Genomic DNA, 20,343 nt, shown 5'->3' with positions numbered 1-20,343 from the left:
AGCCGCCGCGGGCTCCTCGGGCGCCGGGAGCTTGACCCGCCGCAGCAAAGCGCTGGCAGCGGGCAAGGTCGCTGACTCAGGAGACTCCGGAGTCTAGGCTGTCTAGTTCAGTGGTTAGGAACGCTGGCTCTGAAGTCCAATCCTGGTTTCACCTCATACCATCTGAGTGACCTTGGGCAAGCTTCTTGACTTCAGTGAGCCAATTTCTGAATCTATAAAATGGGGACACTGAAGTGATAGCTAAACGCTAGAACTGTTGTCAGAATTAATGAATGCAGCGCTCTGGCGCGAAGTAAGCACTCACTTAATAGTGACCATGACTGGCAGCAGCAGTGAGAGGCTAAGCATTGGGGTCCAGAATAGAGATTTGAGCTCTGGCCTTTCCAGTTCTTCACCCAGGGTGGGGCTGGGGGAGGGGTAACGGGAGCACCTACTCTACCCGCCTCTTCCCCAGTTCCAAGATAAACTCAGGAGTACCCGGAGAGCCGCTGGTTTGGACTCGGGTTCCTTCGGACGGCCTTGTGTCCCCAGACTCGTAGCACCTCACGCCGCCCGTGGCTCCTCTCTTTCCTTGGAGCGGAGGGAAGACTTCTTTTGTGAATTGAGTATCTCCCTCCCCCAATTTCCCCACCCCAAGCTTGCTGCCTCCTCCGGGTCCCGGCTGCCACGGCGAGGCGGCCTGAGCTTCAGGAGGAAGGGAAGAGGCAGTCTCTGGGTGTGCGAGTCCCCTGGGCGCGGGGAAGGGAAGAAGAGGACGAGGTGGCGCGGAGACCGCGGGAGAACACAGTGCCTCCGGAGGTGGGGGGCTCTTCCTCATTTTGCCTGCCTTCTAGGGACCGCTCGGGCTTCTTGTATCCAGAGGTACAGCCCCTGAACAGCCGGGAGTCCCCGTCCCGTGTCCCGGACCAGGGGCCAGGGGCGCCAGCTCCGCACGCGGCGGGAGTGGGCGGTGAGCGCGGGCTCGCGAGGTTAGGAGGGATGGCGGCCGGTGGGGAGTGCGCCTGCACGTGTGTGCGCGCGGGTACGCGCCGCGGAGGGGGCGCGGGGGGACTGGCCGGGGCACGTCCCACCCGGCCACCTGCCCTTCCTGCGCTGTGCCGTCGCCCACGCCCTCCAGTCCCCCGCACCTACGTTAGGGCGCCCGTCACCCGCATCCCTCACGCCTCCACGTCCCATCTCCCCCTCATCCAAACCCCACCCTACCCACTAATACTTCCCACTGCAGAATCAGACCCAAACCTGGAGAGACAGCATTGCTTTTCTGCTCCCCTCGCCCCCCTCCCCTCCTGCTATAAATAACCCGGACTAGCGGGTCAGGAACGTCACACGGCGAGAAAACAGGACCCCGAGGTTTTCTTCTCTGGGAATAGGGGGCAAAGGGTGAGGAGAGGAGAAAGAAATCGCTCGTGAGTAGTGAAGAAAAGCTTGCTCTTTGACTACTGGAAGAGACCAGCCATTATTTTATTCTTCTTTTCTCTCTCTTTCTTCCTTTTTTATTTTTCTGTGCCTTTCTTATTCTGCACCCGCCTCCCCAACCCCCCGCCCCAAATCCAACGGGTTGCTCAGCATTCCTCCCATTGGTTTTTTCCCTCCTTCCCGCTTCGACTCCCAACGCCCCCTCCCCCCTCCTCCCACCCGCTGCACAACCCCCGCCCCCCCCATCCCAGTCTAGCCCCAGGCAGGACATGCTATTTGCCAAGGAAATAAAGTTCAAACTCTTTGCCCCTGTGTCCAGCTGAGACCAGAAGTGGGCTTACCGGCACCCATCTTCCGCTGGCACCCCACACCTGCTCTCCTCTAATTTTCTAATTTGGTTTTGCATATTTAAAAGGACACACACACACACCAAAACCCCACAAACCGCTAGGTGCAAAACTGCCTCTTGCAACTACCGAAACTTACCAGACGCTGTAGTTATTTTGTCTTAACGAAAGGATAACAACAAAAATTTTATTCTGGATGCTGCTGTGGGGTGACTTTTCTATATTATTCAAATATGTATGTATTATACATATATATGTTTTTCCTTTTTCCCTTTTAATTTTTTTTTTCTTTTTAAACAAGGAAATCTGCTCGGTCCCCGGCAGCCGCCGCTTCCCCTTTGATGTTTTGGTACGCCGTGCGCATGCGCCTCACATTAGAATTACTGCACTGGGCAGACTAAGTTGGATCTCCTCTCTTCAGTGAAACCCTCAATTCCATCAAAAACTAAAGGGATGTGGAGAGTGCGGAAAAGGGGCTACTTTGGGATTTGGTCCTTCCCCTTAATAATCGCCGCTGTCTGTGCGCAGAGGTAAGTGTGCCCAGCGTTTCTCTTTTCCGTTCTCACTTTGAAGGGTTCTGTCTGCATACCTCTGTGAGCAGGGAAATGTAGTAGGGATCCGATGCTGAAAACGCTGTGCCTGCTTCCTTATTGATGCCTGCTTATTGTCATTTCTTTCTTTAGTGTCAATGACCCTAGTAATATGTCGCTGGTTAAAGAGACGGTGGATAGACTCCTGAAAGGCTATGACATTCGTCTGAGACCAGATTTTGGAGGTAATGGGGTTGCCTTGCAAATAAGTCCAGCTACAGCCGAAGCTGTCTTTTGAGCTTTGTGCGCGCTCTCTTCCCTCTCCCTAGTTGTGGGTGCATGTGGTGTCCTGAATGTGTCTCTATTTTACCATATTGAGAAACTGATCAAAACTTAAGCTGGATTATTGCTACCCAGCACTTGCGTGGTCTTTCAATGAGACCCTCTTAGTGTGTACTCAAATTTGGTGACTGCTGTCTTTCAGCTTCACTGTTATGAATCCTTTGCTTCCCTGTCTTTGCTTTGTTGAGATACAAACCTCTTAAGTTTAGTTAATGGTGTGCCGAGAGAACCTGGATTGCAGAAGGCCACCGTTAACATTTTTTAGGACAAGACGTGCAGGCAGTTGGTTGAGAGGTGGCATTAACCCCCTGTGCCTGCCTACTTTGGAAGAGTTCTTCTGGCCAGGGTTACATTGGCTCATTTCTGGGTATAATCCACTCTTCCCAGCCTCACAGAAGTGGGGAGGACTGGGGGATGGGAGGGTAGGGAGAAAATGGGAGGGTTAGAGAGGATAGGGGAAAGAAGAATCTCTCTCTGGCTGCAGCCCCAGATATGCTGATAGACTCATTTAATATTGCTTCAGACTCTTATGAAGCTCAAAGAGTTAAAACCTGTGCACAGAAGAGGGTGGGAAAGACTGAGGAGGAGGGGGTTTCAGCGCAAAATATAAAAATCCCTTAGACTAGAAGGATTCTTGTGCTTCTGTGAGTTGTGTGCATTCACATGCTGAGACATATGCATATGTAGACAGAGCTGGAATCCCTTGTTCACAGCATACATGTGTGCATATTCAATACAGCATTTCTTAGAGGAGTGTGTGCCTGCTACCTTTTTTTTTTGTTTGTTTTAACAAAAAAAGCAGAGAATTGAAAAATTTGAGATTGAGTAGTGCAGAAGGGTTTTGGGCAGAGTGTCTTATGCCCAGGGATAACTCTTGCTGAGAATGAATGAAGTTCAAAGAAATCACGTGGCTGGCCATCTTGCTTTGCAGGTCCCCCCGTGGCTGTGGGGATGAACATTGACATTGCCAGCATCGATATGGTTTCAGAAGTCAATATGGTGAGTATTGACGTTTATGACTACTTCTTTGCAAACTTTCATTTGGGGACAGGAAGGAGAAATGAGCCAGCTATTGGGGGTGGGGGTGTGCCTGGCTATGTGTATCAGGTGGGGGTGAGAGCATGGAATTTCACCCTAGAATCCCCTGTGTTGAGCTTAGAGAGTTGGCTCTTTCTCGTCCCTAATGATTTTTTCAACCTGGTTCAGATACTTGGAGTAAAATGCATCACACATTCATGTGTAAAACACAGCCACGTGCAGGAGACCCCCTACAGAAGCCTCATCTCCTAAGGCTCAGTGAGAAATCCAGTTCATCAAGTGATTTTCTGGATTTGATATGGGGTCATGGGAAGAAGGGAGAGTTTTGATTTGACATTTAATGGAGAATATAGCCTACAAACAAAACTGTAATAAAGGCCCTGGAATACTGATGCCCACTCGTTGCTTTCAAAGATCGCTGTTTACAGTTAATGGCAAGCCCCCATCCCCCAGTCCTGCCCCAACTCCGTTGTTTGCTGCTTGCTTTAATACCTCCTGCCCACCAAAATAAAAATTGGCCATCCTGTTTCTAAAAGGTGGGCTCAGACCCATGTGTCATTCCCGTTCACTCCAGCAATTCATTCACCACATGTCCTAAGCTTGTACAGCTAATTGACAGCAGTACTCCTTAGTGGCTGCCTCCGTGGACTTGGGGCAAGTGCTAAGAGGAAAAAGCCTGTGTTCCCAACTAGGAAACACGTGTTGGGGGGTTTGCTTCAATCGGGAGCTCCCCCTGCTGCCCGTATTGGAGCACTGCAGACATGCAATGCAATGACAAGCGTCCCAGACGCCCCCACATACTTGGGGGCATTCCTCCAGTGACTTTTCTACTCTGTGTTTTTAAAATCCCATGCTTTGGAAAAGTCCCTCTAGATAGGCCACATTTTAATGTAGAATTCCAGTGTTACTTTCAGTCCTGATAGTACACAGCACGTTTCAGAAGGTTGTGTTTTGGCATAGTTCTGTCTAGAAATTGGATTAATTATTAAACAAGGGGGTATAGTATATAAACTTTTATGCAAAACATTTCTAAGCCACCCCTCAGGACTTGAAAATTAGTTCTCAACATTATATAAATTTCTGTATTCCCAGAATTCAAACAAGAAGTAGCTCAGTAACCAGCATAGTCTTCATACACTGTCTAAAGATAGGAGATTTCACAAGATTCTGAAGCAAATGAATACTATGCTTATACTTATGAGTACACAAGGGAACTCTGCTATTTCTGAAATGTTTTAATGACATCAATCTTCTCGTATTCTAATTTAGAGAAAGTTTTTATCACATGCAATATAAACTCAGACTAAAGATAATATTGGATGTTTCAGAACCATAGATTTCCCTCACATGAAGATCTGTGTCATTAGAGAATGTTTCTTGGGATAGTATTTAATTTCTCAGATATACGAATATTCATTTTTGGTGAATTTGAAAGGTCTTTCATCAGTTTATATTTTGAGCTTCAGCATAAAAATAAAAGATGTTTTAATGTGGGTACCTTCTTATGTCTCAGGAATATGAATCTAAATTATTCTGTTTAAGACAAAGTAATATAGAAATCAGGTGTGATTCTATGCATCCTACACGTGATTGATTCAGACTCCTCTCTTTTGCATTTTGCTTTTTTTATGCTCTTCTCTCAGTCCCGAGTCTTATTTTACCACCACCTCCCTCTTTAGAGCATCACAAAATGAGATTTTGTGAAACATATCAAGAAAAATTTAGAACCCAAAGAGATAATCATGAGATGACTAGAGGTTGCTGCAGTAGGTTAGCTAATAACTTAAAGGTATTATATCCTAACATTGTTTAGAGTGATAGAATTTTTATTTTTCTTTCCTTTAAGTTCTATTCATTTTTTGCCTACATGCAACATTTTGGAGAGATATCCGAGGTGGAAACAATGCCAAGACCTGCTAGTCAAAATATAGATCCAGCTAAGGCAAGGTGTCATCACTTAAAGCTATTTACTGTTGCTGAAAAATCATGAGATGTTGAAGTGCAAAAATGAATGTCAGGTTGTAAATGGGGCAACATTGCAACATTAATGATTAGAACCAAGTATTGAAAATTCCAAGCCAGATTCCTTACTTAGCCTTATGCTACACCCATGGATTTGTCCAGCTAGATTGTCACTTGTTGAAAAATTAACATTTATTTCAGCTAGCAACCTTAATAACCTAAAATTATCTTCAAAGAAATTTTTATGATGTTTGTTTTATTTTTTAAAGATGATTATTTGTTTTGAAGCAACAGATGGGAAATTCCATCTCTGGTGTCTAAATAGCAGATGTTTATGGTTTGTTGTCCCCTGTATGTAGGTCTGAGTGTTAGGGCCTTTTGATTAGCTTCAGGTCTGAAAGAATGGCTGATTGGTTACTTAAATGAAACTTCAAAATTGATTTAACAGACACATTTATCCCTCATTATCCTTTGTGGACTGCAATCTCTGGTAATTGTAACTTTCTCTTATTATAGCATGTCTTCCTTTGAAGAATGGTAGGGAACCAGACCATTTAAATTGTCATTGACTCATTTGTACTGGACAAATGAATGTCCATGTCAGTGTGATGCTCCTTGTAAATCACAATGATAGAAAGACCGTGAAGTGAATCAGGAGTCTCAGATGCGAGTTCTACTTCTGTTGCTTAGTCATCCTGAGGATATTCGCAGATAGACTGGGCTCACTTTACTCATTCATTGAAGGGGAGTAATAGTGCCATTTTACCTATCTTGGGTGAATACAAGAATATAGATATACCTTGTTTTATTCTAGTTTGCTTTATTGTGCCTTGCAAACATTGCATTTTTATAAATTGAAGGTTTGTGGCAACCTTGAAATGAGCAAGTCTATAATGAGCCTGTTTCTCTAGTAGCGTGTGTTCACTTTGTGTCTCTGTGTCACATTTTGGTAATTATCACAATATTTCAAATTGTTTCATTATTATTATATTTGCTGTGGTGATCAGTGATCAGTGATCTCTGATGTTACTATTGCAATTGTTTGGGAGCACCATGAACTGCACTGATGTAAGACAGCAAACTTAATGGATAAATGTTGTGTGTGTTCTGACAGTTCCACCAATGGGTCATCCCGCTGTCTGTCTCCCTCTCTGTGAGCTTCCCTATTCCCTGAGACACAACAATATGGAAATTGGGCCAATTCACAGCCCTACAATGAGAGTTGCACATCTCTCACTTTAAATCAAAAGCTAGAAATGATTAAGATCAGTGAGCAATCTGTGTCAAAAGCTGGGACAGGCAGATAGCTAGGTCTCTTGCTCAAAGCAGCCAAGTTTTGAATGCAAAGGAGGAGTCCATGAAGGAACTTAGAAGTGGTAGTCCAGTGAACACATGAAAGATAAGAAAATGGAAAAGGCTTATTGATGATATGGAGAAAGTTTTAGTGCTCTTGACAGAAGATCAAACTAGTTACAACATTCCCTTAGAGACAAAGCCAGATTACCAGAACAAGACCATAACTGTATTTGATTCTATGAAGGCTTAGGAGATGCAGAAGAAATGTTGGAAGCTAGCAGAGGCTGCTTTAGGATGTTTATGGAAAAAAGCTGTCTTCATAACATAAAAGTACAAGGTGTATTAGCAAATGCTGATGGAGAAGCTACAGCAATTTATGCAGAAGATGCAAGGTAATCAATGAAGTTGGCTGGCTATTCTGCACAAAAGACTTTATTAGATAAGAGAGTCTTCTATCAGAAGAAGATGACATCTAAGACTGTCATAGCTAAAGAGGAGAAGTCAATGCCTGGCTTCAAAGCTTCAAGGCACAGGTTGACTTTTGTTAGGTGTTAATGCAGCTGGTTACCTTAAGTTAATGCTGTCTCAAATCCTAGGTCCCTTAAGAATGATGCTAAATCTACTCGGCCTGTGCTCTAGAAATGGAAAACCACAGCCCAGAAGACAGCATATCTGTTTACAGCATGATTTATTGAACATTTTAAGCCCACAGTTGAGACTTACTGCTCAGAAAAAAAAAAAAAAAGATTCTTACTGACTTACTGCTCAACCAGGTGCAATGGCTGACGCCTGTAATTCCAACACTTTGGGAGGCTGAGGCTGGCAAATACCTTGAGCCCAGACATTCAAGACCAGCCTGGGCAACATGGTGAAGCCCTGTCTCTACAAAAAATACAAAAATTAGCTAGGCATGGTGGCATGTGCCTGTAGTCCCAGCTACTCAGGAGGCTGAGGTGGAGGATCACTTGTGCCTGGGTGGCAAAGGTTGCAGTGAACTGAGATCACACCACTGCACCGCAACCTGGGTGACAGAGTGAGAACTTGTCTCAAAATAATAATAATAATAATAATGAGATTAAAATTAGAAAACAAACAAACAACAACAAGAAAATAATGGCTGCTCATTGACAATGCATCTATTCACACATGAGCTCTGATGGAGATGTACAAAGAGATTAATGTTGTTTTCATGCTTGCTAACACAACATCCATTCTGTAGCCCATAAATCAAGGAGCAATTTTGACTTTCAAGTCTTATTTTAGAAGTACAATTTGTAAGGCTATAGCTGCCATAGGCAGTGATTCCTCTGATGAATCTGGGCAAAGTGTTGAAAACCTTCTGGAAAGGATTCACATTCTAGATACCATTAAGAACATTCATGATTCATGAGAGGAGGTTCAAATAGCAACATTAACAGGAGTTTGGAAGACATTGATTCCAGCTCTCACGAATGACTTTGAGGTGTTCAAGGCCTGAGTGGAGGAAGTCACTGCAGATGTGGTGGAAATAGCAAGAGAACTAGAATTAGAAGAGGAGCCTGAAGATGTGATTGAATTGCTGCAATCTCATGATCAAACTTCAATGCACAAGTTGCTTCTTATGGATGAGCAAAGAATGTGGTTTCTTGAGATAGAATCTACTTTTGGTGAAGACGCTGTGAACATTGTTGAAGCGACAACAAAGGATTTAGAATATTACATAAACTCAGTTGATAAAGCGGCAGCCAGATTTGAGAGGTTTGACTTCAATTTTGAAATAATTTCTGCTGTGGGTAAAATGCTATCACACAGGATAGCATGCCACAGAGAAATCTTTTGTGAAAGGAAGAGTCCATTGACATAGCAAACTTCATTGTTGTCTCATTTTAAGAAACTGTCTCAGCCACCCCAGCGTTTAGCAACCAAAGCCCTGCTCAGTCAGCAGCCATCAACATGGAGCCAAGACGTCCTGTCAGCAGAAAGATTACTACTCCGTGAAGGCTCAGATGATTGTTAGTGTTTTCTAGCAATAAAGTATTTTAAAATTAAGGTATGTACATTTTTAACATGATGCTATTTCACACTTATTAGATACAGTATAGTGTAACCATAACTTCTGTATGCACTAAGAAACCAAAAATTTGTGAGACTCGCTTTATTGGGATATTCACTTTATTATGGTGGTCTGGAACTGAGCCAGCAGTATCTTTCTGAGGTATGCCTTCATGTAAGTTTATTGGTTGTCTATGAACATACTTAGTGAAGACAACTCAAGAGACCCAATGTCCACTCCAGCTGCTGTCTTAAGTGTGCTTGGGTTGGCAATATAATTTATTAAGTCTCAGTTTTACTATGTTTTAATTGAGAAAGGTTATATTAACTTGGCTTGCAACTCAAAGTTCCATGTTTCTCTGACTTGGCTAGTTATAGTAGCTCTATTGGATATAAAGAAGTTCCAGGAAAATTTGAAAATCTAGAAAATCATGAGGAAAATGCAGAACTCCTAAATGGCATGCAGTTGTGAGTCCTTACTGAGGGAGCTAGTGGTGGTGTCAGAACCATGTGACTTAGGTGACTGTCAGCTCAATAGATCTTTGGAAGAATGTGGTCTCAATTAGAATGCTCCCGAGCAGAAAGCTTGGCCTTGGAATTAAATATTTTTAGATGTCGTGGTTAAATTGGCAGGAATCTTTTTGTTAAGATTCTTTGATGAAAAGTGCATTTTAAGATTCAAATTTTGGCTCTGAGGATTATGGACTGAAATAGCTTCCTCTTCATTTAAAGCAGATTCTTCTCCATCTTAAAACAACACATTTGCCAACCAAAGAGTGAAGCAATATTTCACTTTTGAGGAAAGAGTTCTAGTAAACACATACACAAATTACCTTTTTATGGAATGGCAAATGGAGAAAAGTGCTGCTGTTTTTTAAACAGATGTTTTCTTGCATCACCAGCTGCACGGTTTAAAATTTCATTCAACAAACTTATTTAGCAGCTACTATGATCCAAGCATGTGTTAGGCCTTATGGACAGAGTAGTGAATGAGACCAACCCATCCCTTGACCTCATGAAATATATTATCTAGGTGTTTACTTTTTTTTTTTTCTTTTGAGACAGTTGTCTTGCTTTGTTGCCCGGGCAGTGCAGTGGCACAATCTTGGCTCACTGCAACCTCCACTTCTTGGACCCAAACAATTCTGTCATCTCAGTCTCCCGAGTAGCTGGGACTACAGGCACGTGCCACGATGCCCAACTAATTTTTGTATTTTTAGTAGAGATGAGGTTTCACCACGTTGCCCAGGCTGGTTTCAAACTCCTGAGCTCAAGCGATTTCCCCACCCTCGGCCTCCCAGAGTGCTGGGATTATAGGCGTGAGCCACCGCCGCCCAGGTAGGCGTTTACTATTCTTATAGTTACATCAGATTCTTACTGTATTTATGCCTAGCTTACGTCTTTCCTTTTCTGTAAGACTTTCTTAGCAGCCAAGTAAGTGCCTCACAGTCTTTGTCTCCTATAAGTTCCTTCGTCACTTGTTGACTTTGTCACTTGTCTGGGTATTTGGTATTTCAAATGGTTTATATTTTACATATTTATTCTGTCTTCCTCCATCATGTTTATAAATTACATTACAACAAGGTTATGGTGTCTCTCCCGGTGTGGTTTTGCTTTATATACAAATGGTTGTTTGGATATTTGACCCCGGGTGAATGCCACAAGTATTGAGTGAAAAATTCACTTCTATAGTAGTAATTTATTGTTATTTGCTACACACTGTACTATTTATGTGGGGAAATAGAACACAGAATCATAGCCCACAAAGTCAGGTATTCACCATTTGGAAAAACAAGTGTAGAAAGAATCACAATGTGGGGTCATGAGTGCTTTGAAAGAGGATATACACAGGGCATAGTGGGAATATACTAATGTATTACACGGAAACGAGTCAGGTGAAGAAGGGGGTTAGAAGTGTGTGGATAGATGTTCCAAGCAGAAAGAATCACATAGAGGAGGGTGTGACACAGGATAAATAAATGGTATTAGGGATTTGGAAGTCATTTTAAAAGACTGGAGTGGGAGTGAGGAAAGGATAGAGTTGGTGTTGAAGCCGTAGGTGGGGATCAAAAGATGAAGACCATTTTTGTGTCTTGCTCAATAATTGAATATTTGTCCAAAGCCTGTAGGGGCCCATGAAATGGTGTCAATAGAATTGCATGAACAGATTCACACCTATCAAAGATGGTTCTGAAGTGTAGAGGGTGGGTTGAAGTGGAGCAAAATTTAACATTGGAAGATGAGTTGAAAACCTACTGCAAAATTTCAGGAAGATGTGATGAACTAAGACAGGAATACAAAAAAAGAAGATATAAAATGATTGTGTTTATAAGATGAAAGTGACAGGACTTGGTGAATCCCATGATTCTCATAGTGTCCTTTACTGATACAGGGAAGACAGGAAGGGGAGTGGAGGTCAAGGCGATGAGGCATGTGGGCAGATAGTGAGTTCACTTTGGGAAATGTTGATTTTTTTTTTCTATACACATGGAATCTCCAAATGGATACAACCAGCAGGCAATTGGAAAATATAGGTGTACAAATCAGGAAGCAGTCATATAGAGAGACGAACTGAGCATTGTCAGCATATAAGTACTGCTTCTAACTTTGTGAATACATAAAATTTAAAAGGCAAAATGCAAAGACAGCTAAAAATGGAAATCTGGTGAGCCTCGTATTTTAGATAGTGGAAGACAGAAAAGGAGCTCACAGAAGAGATAAATAAGTAGCAGTCAGAGAGTTAGTACAAGATACTCCAGATAATCATGTCTTAAAACCTGAGTTTGAGAAGCAAATAGTCAGCTGTGTCAGATGCCACAGTGATCAATTGAAATAAATCGTGAAAATTTTCTCACAGATAGAGTAACAGGAGCGCACTGGTGAAATGTAGCAAGAGGAGTTTCGGTGGTCGACGACTACACTTTTGAGAAGTTTGGTTCTGAAGGGACGTAGGGAGAGGGAAATTGTTTTTAAAAAGTCATATATACCCAGGCACGGTGGCTCACACCTGTAATCCCAGCACTTTGGGAGGCCGAGGTGGGTGAATCACCTGAGGTCAGGAGTTCAAGACCAGCCTGGCAAACATTACAAAACCCCGTCTCTAATAAAAATACAAAAATTAGCTGGGCATGGTGGTGCATGCCTGTAATCCCAGCTACTCAGGAGGCTGAGGCAGGGAGAATTGCTTGAACCTGGGAGGCGGAGGTTGTAGTGAGCCGAGATCGTGCCACTGCACTCCAGCCTGGGCGACAGAGTAAGAGTCATATATAGTTTGGTGGAGAAACAATCTTTAGAAAGGAGTAGGTTGAAGATACAAAGTGGGTAGCAGGACTGGAAACTAAAGGCTTGCCTGAAGACTTATATATTCTCTGTGAACGTACTAGACACTTTACATTGAAATTAGAGGAGGTTAAAATTGGCTGCTGTGAAAATAGGTAAATGAGTTCACTCAGGAAGCATAAAGTAGAGTAAAGGAGGTGTGAACACTCTGTGACCACAGACAGCCTTAATTCCAAACAAATTATGCCCACACAATTTTGGGCACAATTTTGGCGAACTGTTGTTTTCTCCTTCCTCTTTTCCTCCTTCCGTTTCTCCTCTCATCCCTTCCTGAACTTTCGTACAGTGCTCAACATTCTCCACCATCATCATAACATGAATATAAGGAGATAATTATAGCTACTTGTCTTAGTCCATTTAGTGTTGCTACAACAGAGTACCTGAGACTGTATAGTCAATAAAGAAAAGAAGTTTATTTGGTTCACCATTCTGGTGGCTAGAAATTTCAACTGAACATCTGCATCTGGTGAGGTCCTCATCAGGCTGCTTCAACTAAAGGCAGAAGCAGACATGGAACCGGCTTCCTGTGCAGAGACATCACCTGGCACAAGAGGAAGCCAGTAGGGGGAGGTGCCAGGCTCTTTTTAATAATTAGCTCTTAGCGGAACTAATAAAATGAGAACTTACTCCCCAGATAAGGCATCAATCTACCCATAAGAGCTCTGCCCCCGTGACTCTTAGCACCTCCCATCAGGCCCAAACTCCCAACAGAGCCACACTGGGGATCAAATTTCAACATGGGGTTTGGAGAGGACAAACATCCAAACCAGGGCACTACCTTGTATTGAGTTTTTAACTTGTGCAGGTATTGTGTTAATGCACTTCAAGTTAACCAGTCCTCTTATGAAAACTGAGATAGCCACTATTAGCCTATTTAAAAAGGGGAAACTGAGGCCCAGAGAGGTTAAATGATTTGTTCAAGGTCACATAGCTAGCAAATGACTGCCTTCACATCTCTCAATCTTAGCCATCTTGTTACACTGCATTTTAAAATGTAGCAAAGCCATATTTTTTGATCATTTGCATTCCATGAGGACCTTGTTTCGTTATAGTTGTTGTTTTTATTCTTATTTTTTTGGAAACAGTTGGTGGACCAAATAAACTAATCCTTCCTCAAATATTACTGTTTCTGCTCTCTACTCCACCTTGAAAAAAACCTTAATTTAATTAAAATATATGTTTTTTTAAGTAGGTACTTTATTCACAGTGTGTTAAATGTAATACACAGTGCATTATATAATATTCACAGTGAAAATAATATAACTCTCCTTGATAAACTTATATTTTATATTACATCTCTTGAGCACAATTTAAACCAAGCAATAAAGAAAGATTTATATAAAACATTGAGGAGTTGAAGATGTTGATTGTGTCATAATTTCTTTCATTGTGAACAGGTACCATTTGTTAACTTGTCTAATAATTTTCCTATTGCTTCAGCAAAATCTGTCAGGTAACCATTAATGTCAAAAATTTATGGTAAATATTTATCAGGAAATGTTGCCTGGTATATGTTCAAGAACTGTAAGCTGTCTCAGTAGTTTTAGGATATGTGTGGGCACTATATGAATATTCTACATCTTTTTCTTTTTTTCTTTCATTATCAAGACGTAATTTTCAGTTGAATTTTCAATAATGAGAATGAATTTTTGTGCTTACTAAGAAATTTCTCCTGCATATAATTCTCTTAAAGGTCGTTGAGTATTTTTCTTCTCTGGGTTTTTTTCTTCTTTTTTTTCCAGTCTTTCCTCGCTGTATCCCACATAATATAAATACATTTCATCATAAAGTTTACATCTCTAGAATACTTAATTCATCTATTTTTAGGCAGTACCCACTTGACAGTGCCAGTTTCTATTTCTCTTGGTTAATTCTTACAGCACATCCTTTACTCTTGCTTTTTTCCTTCAACAATCCTCTGACTTGACTCTAGTGCGAAGCAAGGATCTGACTGTGCGTTTACCCTGCAAGTGAAAGCAGACAAGGGAAGTATCTTGAATTTCATATTTCAGAAGCGCATCATGCGTGTTTTAGCTTTCTCTCTTCCCGAGAGGATTAAATATTCATGGAAATTCCTACAAGAATGTAAGTCAGAGAAAGTATTTTTCTTGGGAAGGAGGGCTTAGATCTGGTGAGGGGAAAGGGCAATTATTTATTTTATAATCATTCTATAGCAGGTTTTCTTTACCTTGGCTCTACTGGAATTTGGAGCCAGATAATTCTCTCTTGTCAGGGCTATCTTGTGCATTGTAAGATGTTTAACTGAATCCCTTGTTTCTACCTAATGGATGCCACTGGCATCCCTGAAATGGTGAAAACCAAAAATGTCTTAAAAAATTATCAAATGTGCCCTGGGGGCAAAATTGTTTCAGGTTGAGAGCCACTATTGTAAAAAATTGTGCTGTGCTTTTGTCTCTATGAAAGTAGAGGAGAGATTTTCTTTTTGAGTAATGTTTTTTTTGCCTAATTACCATTTTCATTTATGGTTAGTAGCACATTTTGGGAAAAACAATTTTAAAATACCAACAAACATCAAAGGTAAATATTATCTATATCCCTATCACTTCGTTAACATTGTGTTTTCACTTGCCTATATTACCTTCCAGTTTTAGTCTATTTTCTTATTCATATCTTACACATTGCATTCACTTATTTTATAGAGTATTATAGTCTACATTTGCGATTAACAGACCATAAATAGTTTTACAGTTTTATTAAAAAATACATACCACTACTACCACCGATGTAAACTATTGTGTGTTTTTCCATGTTCTATGAGCTTACAACATATGCAAACGTATGAGCACATTGATAATTACATTTTAATTTATTATCTTTTTTTTGCAAAGAAAGGAATCTTAGTAAATATGTTTTATAGATTACTGGCCAAGATTTTTGCTATAGATTATTTGAAAATGAAGGAACCCATTATTTACTTAAGCAACAATAACAATAACATGCAAATTATATGCAAAATAAATAACTGAATTTAAATAGCATCTAAATGTAAATCTGTTTTTTAAGTTTTATATGACTCTAACTCATATTTATACAGCTATACTTTACTCTGTTTCCATCTTAATATTACTTAGTTTTTCCAAAATCCATTACATTTTTGGATGGCATAAAGATACTTTGAAACAGACTGTTAAAAGAGAATAAAGTAATTAGATATCTGTGAGTTTTAAAAGATAAAAATGAAGGATTTATGTTGCTTCCATTTGTGCATTTTATTTGAAAAATATATATTTTATTACACAAGGAGACAAATTGGTTTATAATATCTTGTCATGATTTATATAGAAAAATATAGGGGGTACGTTTAGCCCATTGGCTCTTGCTGGTGTTCTCTTTGTTCACATTCTATCGGCATTCCTATTGCCAACTTTCATTTTCTTGCCATACAATTTGGCATCTACTGCCTATTTACCTCCCAAGCGGTCTTAACCTAGAAGTAATTGTCTGGGCAATTGAAGATGAAATGACTTCTCTCCTAACACAAAGGCAACCATTAAATTAATGAAGTCTTTAAGGTGAATCTGCATGTGTCTTAGAAAAGCAATACGTGAGTAAGCCACAGAGAAAGACAGGAGATGTCCATGTGCACAAATATATGGACAGTGTTTGCATGCATCCCCAGTTCTTCTCACATGCCATTCAATTTAGAAGCTCAAGAAATATGGAATGAATTTGTTGGAGGAGTAGTTGAAGGACTGTCATATCAGGCAACCAGGAAATATTTATCAACTGCTAACTTAATTGGCTCTACACCAATTAAGCTGTGCAGAAGAAAGATATGAGATAGTTCTTACACACAGGTATGGCTCTCCCTGGAATCTAGAAGGAATCATCTTAATTGCCCTATGGGGGAAGTGAAGAGTTGAGGGAGAGAAGAATGTCTCAGACAGTGGACATGAGAGGGGTGTAACCCTCAGGTAGAGGACTCAAAATAAAATGTTGAGAATACATTTTTAGAGTGATTCTCAAACTTTTCTGTGCAATAATCACCTGAGTCTAGTGTGAATATTCATATTTTCTGGGCCTACACCTGAATCCGGGTCAGTAGGTCCGAGATGGTGTTCAGGTACTCTCTGGGAGGATCGCTGTTTTGGAATACTAGTTTTATAATGAAATTGGAAGCTAACATTATCATGTATAAAGTAATTGGACAGCAACTAACCAGTCTCTAGTTGTAATATGGGCTTTTGTGACAATAATTGAAGTGGACTAACTGAGTGGGTAATACAGACACACACATACTTATACACACAGATATACTACACGTATACATAGATATACGCATATATACATACATATGAATGCTTATTTACCTAGGGTGTGTTACATACAAGTTTGTGATAATTGAAACAAAAGTGTGAAAAATAATTCAAAATTTTGACCACCCAAACATTCATCCCTGTGTGTGTCTCTAGTAATAGTTCATGGCTGTTGAGCTCTTACCATGTGCTAAGTACCCTGCGTGAAGATGTACAGTAAGTTTTAGGTAACTTAAACCTCACATTAACTTCATAACTTAGGGACTATTAAAATGTGCTCATTTTAAAGATGAGCAAACTAAAGTTTGAGTAGTGAACTTGTCCAAGGTCACATGCTGTTAAGCAGTGTTGTTGAGAATGGAGCCTCAATAAATAAATATTTATTTATTTATGTATTAATATGCAGTGTTTGTTATCAAACATATCCAAAATAGAAATTTAAAGAGGATCTGATAAAATATAAGCAAGCTGTAATGTTTTCATCTCATATTCACCCTGACACCAGTTTTGAGGGTTTTTTTTAATTTCTCATAGAAATAATATAGTGATTAATAATGGAAGATTACAGTAGGTTTTGTTCTGCATATTCATCTGCTACTGGGAGATATTGGATCATAGGTATGTAATATGGATCACTCAAAAGTGATTACTGTTTTCTATGAATATAGTCACATTTATTCCTACCTTGCAACCTCTAGAGTCTAAACCTCTGTAGAGTCTAAAGCATTAACATAGAAAAAAAATAATGTTTTGTAGAGTGTGTTTTTCATCCCTCTGAAGAGGGAGTGTTTGTTTTGAAATCAGTATTGAATTTTCTTTGAACTACAAGTTAACTGAATTGACAAAGGGCTGAATAATTGAACAGCTGGCTTTTAAACAAGCATATAAAGATAATCTTTAAAAAATTGTTAGGTTTTTGTGAGGGTATAGAATTTTCATCAACTGTAGATTTTTCCAGAAATACTTTTAACATTAATCGTGAATGAAATGATTTGTGAATTATTTTAAGGAATGCCATAAACTAAGAAGCAGAGATGTTAAAAGAGTTTTAAATATGAGTGAGCAGGTGCCAATTTTTAGGTTGTAAAATCTAATCACCATTTCTGTGTGCCTTTCGTTGTTCAAGCCACCACACTCCAAAAAACACAATTTAGATACTTTTGTTTATTATTTTCCTTGACATACAGACAAAGAAACTTCAGGACTTATTCTGTAATTCATATTTGTGTTTCTTTTGCCAAATGAATATTTGAGTTAATAGACGGAAGATCTCTTGAAGTGTTCTTTGATCAGTTGGGTGCACCATTCCTCTTTCAAGCACCGTTAAGCCAGTGCGCTTCTGACGTGGGTAGGGCTGATCTGGGAGGCTGTGCACATTTGCATCTGGTGTATGCCTTGAGAGAATGCTCAAAAGTGTTTACTTGAATCCTATTAGTATGCATGTGTAGCAAACCATTCTTTTTTAAACAGAATTCACTGAAAAATGGCACCTTTGTTATTTTAAAAGTCATATTTTAAGTCCTTGCCACATTTTCAGAGGAAAGAGCTGTAGAATTATAGACCACAAGAAAAAGCAAAGAATTTCCTTACGTTTCCTTCAGATTTGGGGGAATGCTTTATCTTAGACTGCAATTTTGAGGCAAATTTCTCTTCTATAAGAAATTGGAAGAGATATATTTTTTCCAATTGCTTTGTAACACTACAGAGTAAGATTTCCTGGCAAATATATCCCTCTGGTTATTTAGAAAGATCAACCATCGTTTTAATATCATAATTGTACATTTCCTAAGAGACCATAAACCTCTTCCTGTCTATTTAATGGGCCAGCTTGAAAACCATGTTTTAAAATGGCTTTATCTTGTTATTTTACCAACAGCTCTGATCATTATCACCAGGTAGTCCAGTTAGATAGTAATTTGTCATTTAGTGGACATTTTTAATTAGGCTGCTTTAGTCAAATATAGCATTTAGGAAAATGTTATAAATATGTCCAGGTGTTAAAATTCCCAGATTTGGACAAAATATGTCTTAATTGTTCACGTTCTCGTTTAAAAAATAGTCACAATGCTGGAGCTCTGGGTTTCCTGTTTTGTTGTTGTTTTAGTACATAGTGCACTCGAGGTGAGACTAAAACCCAATTCAGTCAAATGCTACTTATGCTGTTGGACTTCAAAGAAATACAGAGACAGAGGGATCCAGAGAAGGAGATGGAGAGAGAGGGGAAGACATATGAGGTTACTATCCTTAAGGAATGTGTATTCAGTATTTGAGAAATAGCAGAAGGCCTATTTTACATTGTAGCTGTGTTTTGTTTGGTATAAAAGAATATTAAAAGTATGTAGTAAAGACTTACCATGTAAGAATGTGTTTATAATCAGGAATTGTTGTTTTAGATTTAAATAATACGGAATAAAAATATCAAAAACATGTAAATTCTCTTTGTTCTTCTAACCATTTAATAGGTTACAAACCAAAATTTTAATTTAGAAGGGTCAGTTGAAAATAAGATTTGAAAAAATTACATTAGAACTTTGACATACAATTGGGATATATTTGATTATGACTAGTAACACTACCAAAAATTACTACCATTTATTGAGAAACTTCTATGAAATGAAATGTAATTTTAAAATAATTTCCTATTTCATTCTCAAAAGCTATGAAATAAGTATTATCACATTTTACAAATGGAGAAATCGAAGGTTAGATTTTTGTGAAGCTAGAACCTGTGAGAACCAAGACAATACAAACTTCCTGTGCTACAGCTAGAAAGTGCTGGAGCTGGGATTTGGGCCCGATTTTTCTCCTATCCCATTTATTTTGTGTTCTTCTGATGTTAAAGGAAAGAAAATTTGAAATTTTCAAATGGAAGCGCCTCCTTCATAGTCTCCCAGGTTGATTGTTAATAGTCAGCATGCCAGCTTCCTAAATGACTTTTGGGAAACCCACATAAATCAAACAAATAGAACGTAAATAATAAAATCTGTACTATTATAGAAGTACACAGTCTAAGTTATTTTGAAATTAATTCAACTAGTAATTATCTCTATTTCAGCATCATTTAAATTTGTACATACATTGAAAAATTATAATTTACTTTTTTCTTGGTTGTTGTAAATCATTTTTCATTACTGGAGAATTAATGCAATTCTTGCCCCAAAAATCCATTCTGAAAAAAGGTATATGCTAATCCTGAGAATTAAGAGCAAAATTATGTTTTGATTAAATTTTATAAGAGACTTTTAGATGCAGCCCTTCATGTCATACATGTTATTTTAATGAGGTGGCATACCTATCTCAGAATACTTAGTAAACTGATGTTAAACTTTGTGTGAAATAACAATTGTATTGTATTTCAAGATCAATTCAAAGACTTTAGTTTGAATTCACTTGTGATTTTTAAGATTGGGAATAATCTGTTGTTCAGAAAAGTTTCTAATCTGTTTTTTTCTGCTTTATCAAATATTCAACTGGATTAATAAAAATTAATAACAAAATCCTTTTAGATGTACCATATGTATAATACTACATCCATGCATACTATTTAAAAATAGTAACCAAGGTCTGTATTTCTTTGGAAAGCAAACAATCCTTAGGTTAAAAAATGCTATTACTGTTTTTGATAAATTATTTCTATAATTATTCTGAAAAGGTCAACATTTGTATCAAAGACAGGAGACTTGGCAGTCCTGGCTTTGTCCTGAATTTGTCACTGATGATATTTAAACCTGTACAAATTTCTTAAATTCTAGCAAACTATTTATA

General features: G+C 39.3%; 1 protein-coding gene across 3 annotated transcripts in view; it reads left to right on the top strand.

The window, feature by feature from the left end:
• The first annotated feature begins 452 nt into the window (after positions 1 to 452).
• GABRB2 (gamma-aminobutyric acid type A receptor subunit beta2) overlaps positions 453 to 20,343 on the top strand; it is a 259,825-nt gene continuing 239,934 nt past the window's right edge. Inside the window, exons 1-4 of one of the 3 annotated variants that reach the window (XM_002816158.5) lie at positions 453 to 798; positions 2,065 to 2,293; positions 2,447 to 2,538; positions 3,567 to 3,634. In XM_002816158.5, the coding sequence (XP_002816204.1) occupies positions 2,217 to 2,293; positions 2,447 to 2,538; positions 3,567 to 3,634 (237 nt within the window). In that variant the 5' untranslated portion in view covers positions 453 to 798; positions 2,065 to 2,216. Of the gene's footprint in view, positions 799 to 1,056; positions 1,407 to 2,064; positions 2,294 to 2,446; positions 2,539 to 3,566; positions 3,635 to 20,343 lie in introns of those variants that run through there. The other 2 variants (XM_054556184.2, XM_054556185.2) reach the window with 2 other exon arrangements.

This window comes from Pongo abelii, chromosome 4 (genome assembly GCF_028885655.2).
Source record: "Pongo abelii isolate AG06213 chromosome 4, NHGRI_mPonAbe1-v2.0_pri, whole genome shotgun sequence".
NCBI classification, from domain to species: domain Eukaryota; kingdom Metazoa; phylum Chordata; class Mammalia; order Primates; family Hominidae; genus Pongo; species Pongo abelii.
Note: the sequence above shows the minus strand (reverse complement) of the source record. Positions and strands in the feature narration are given on the sequence as shown.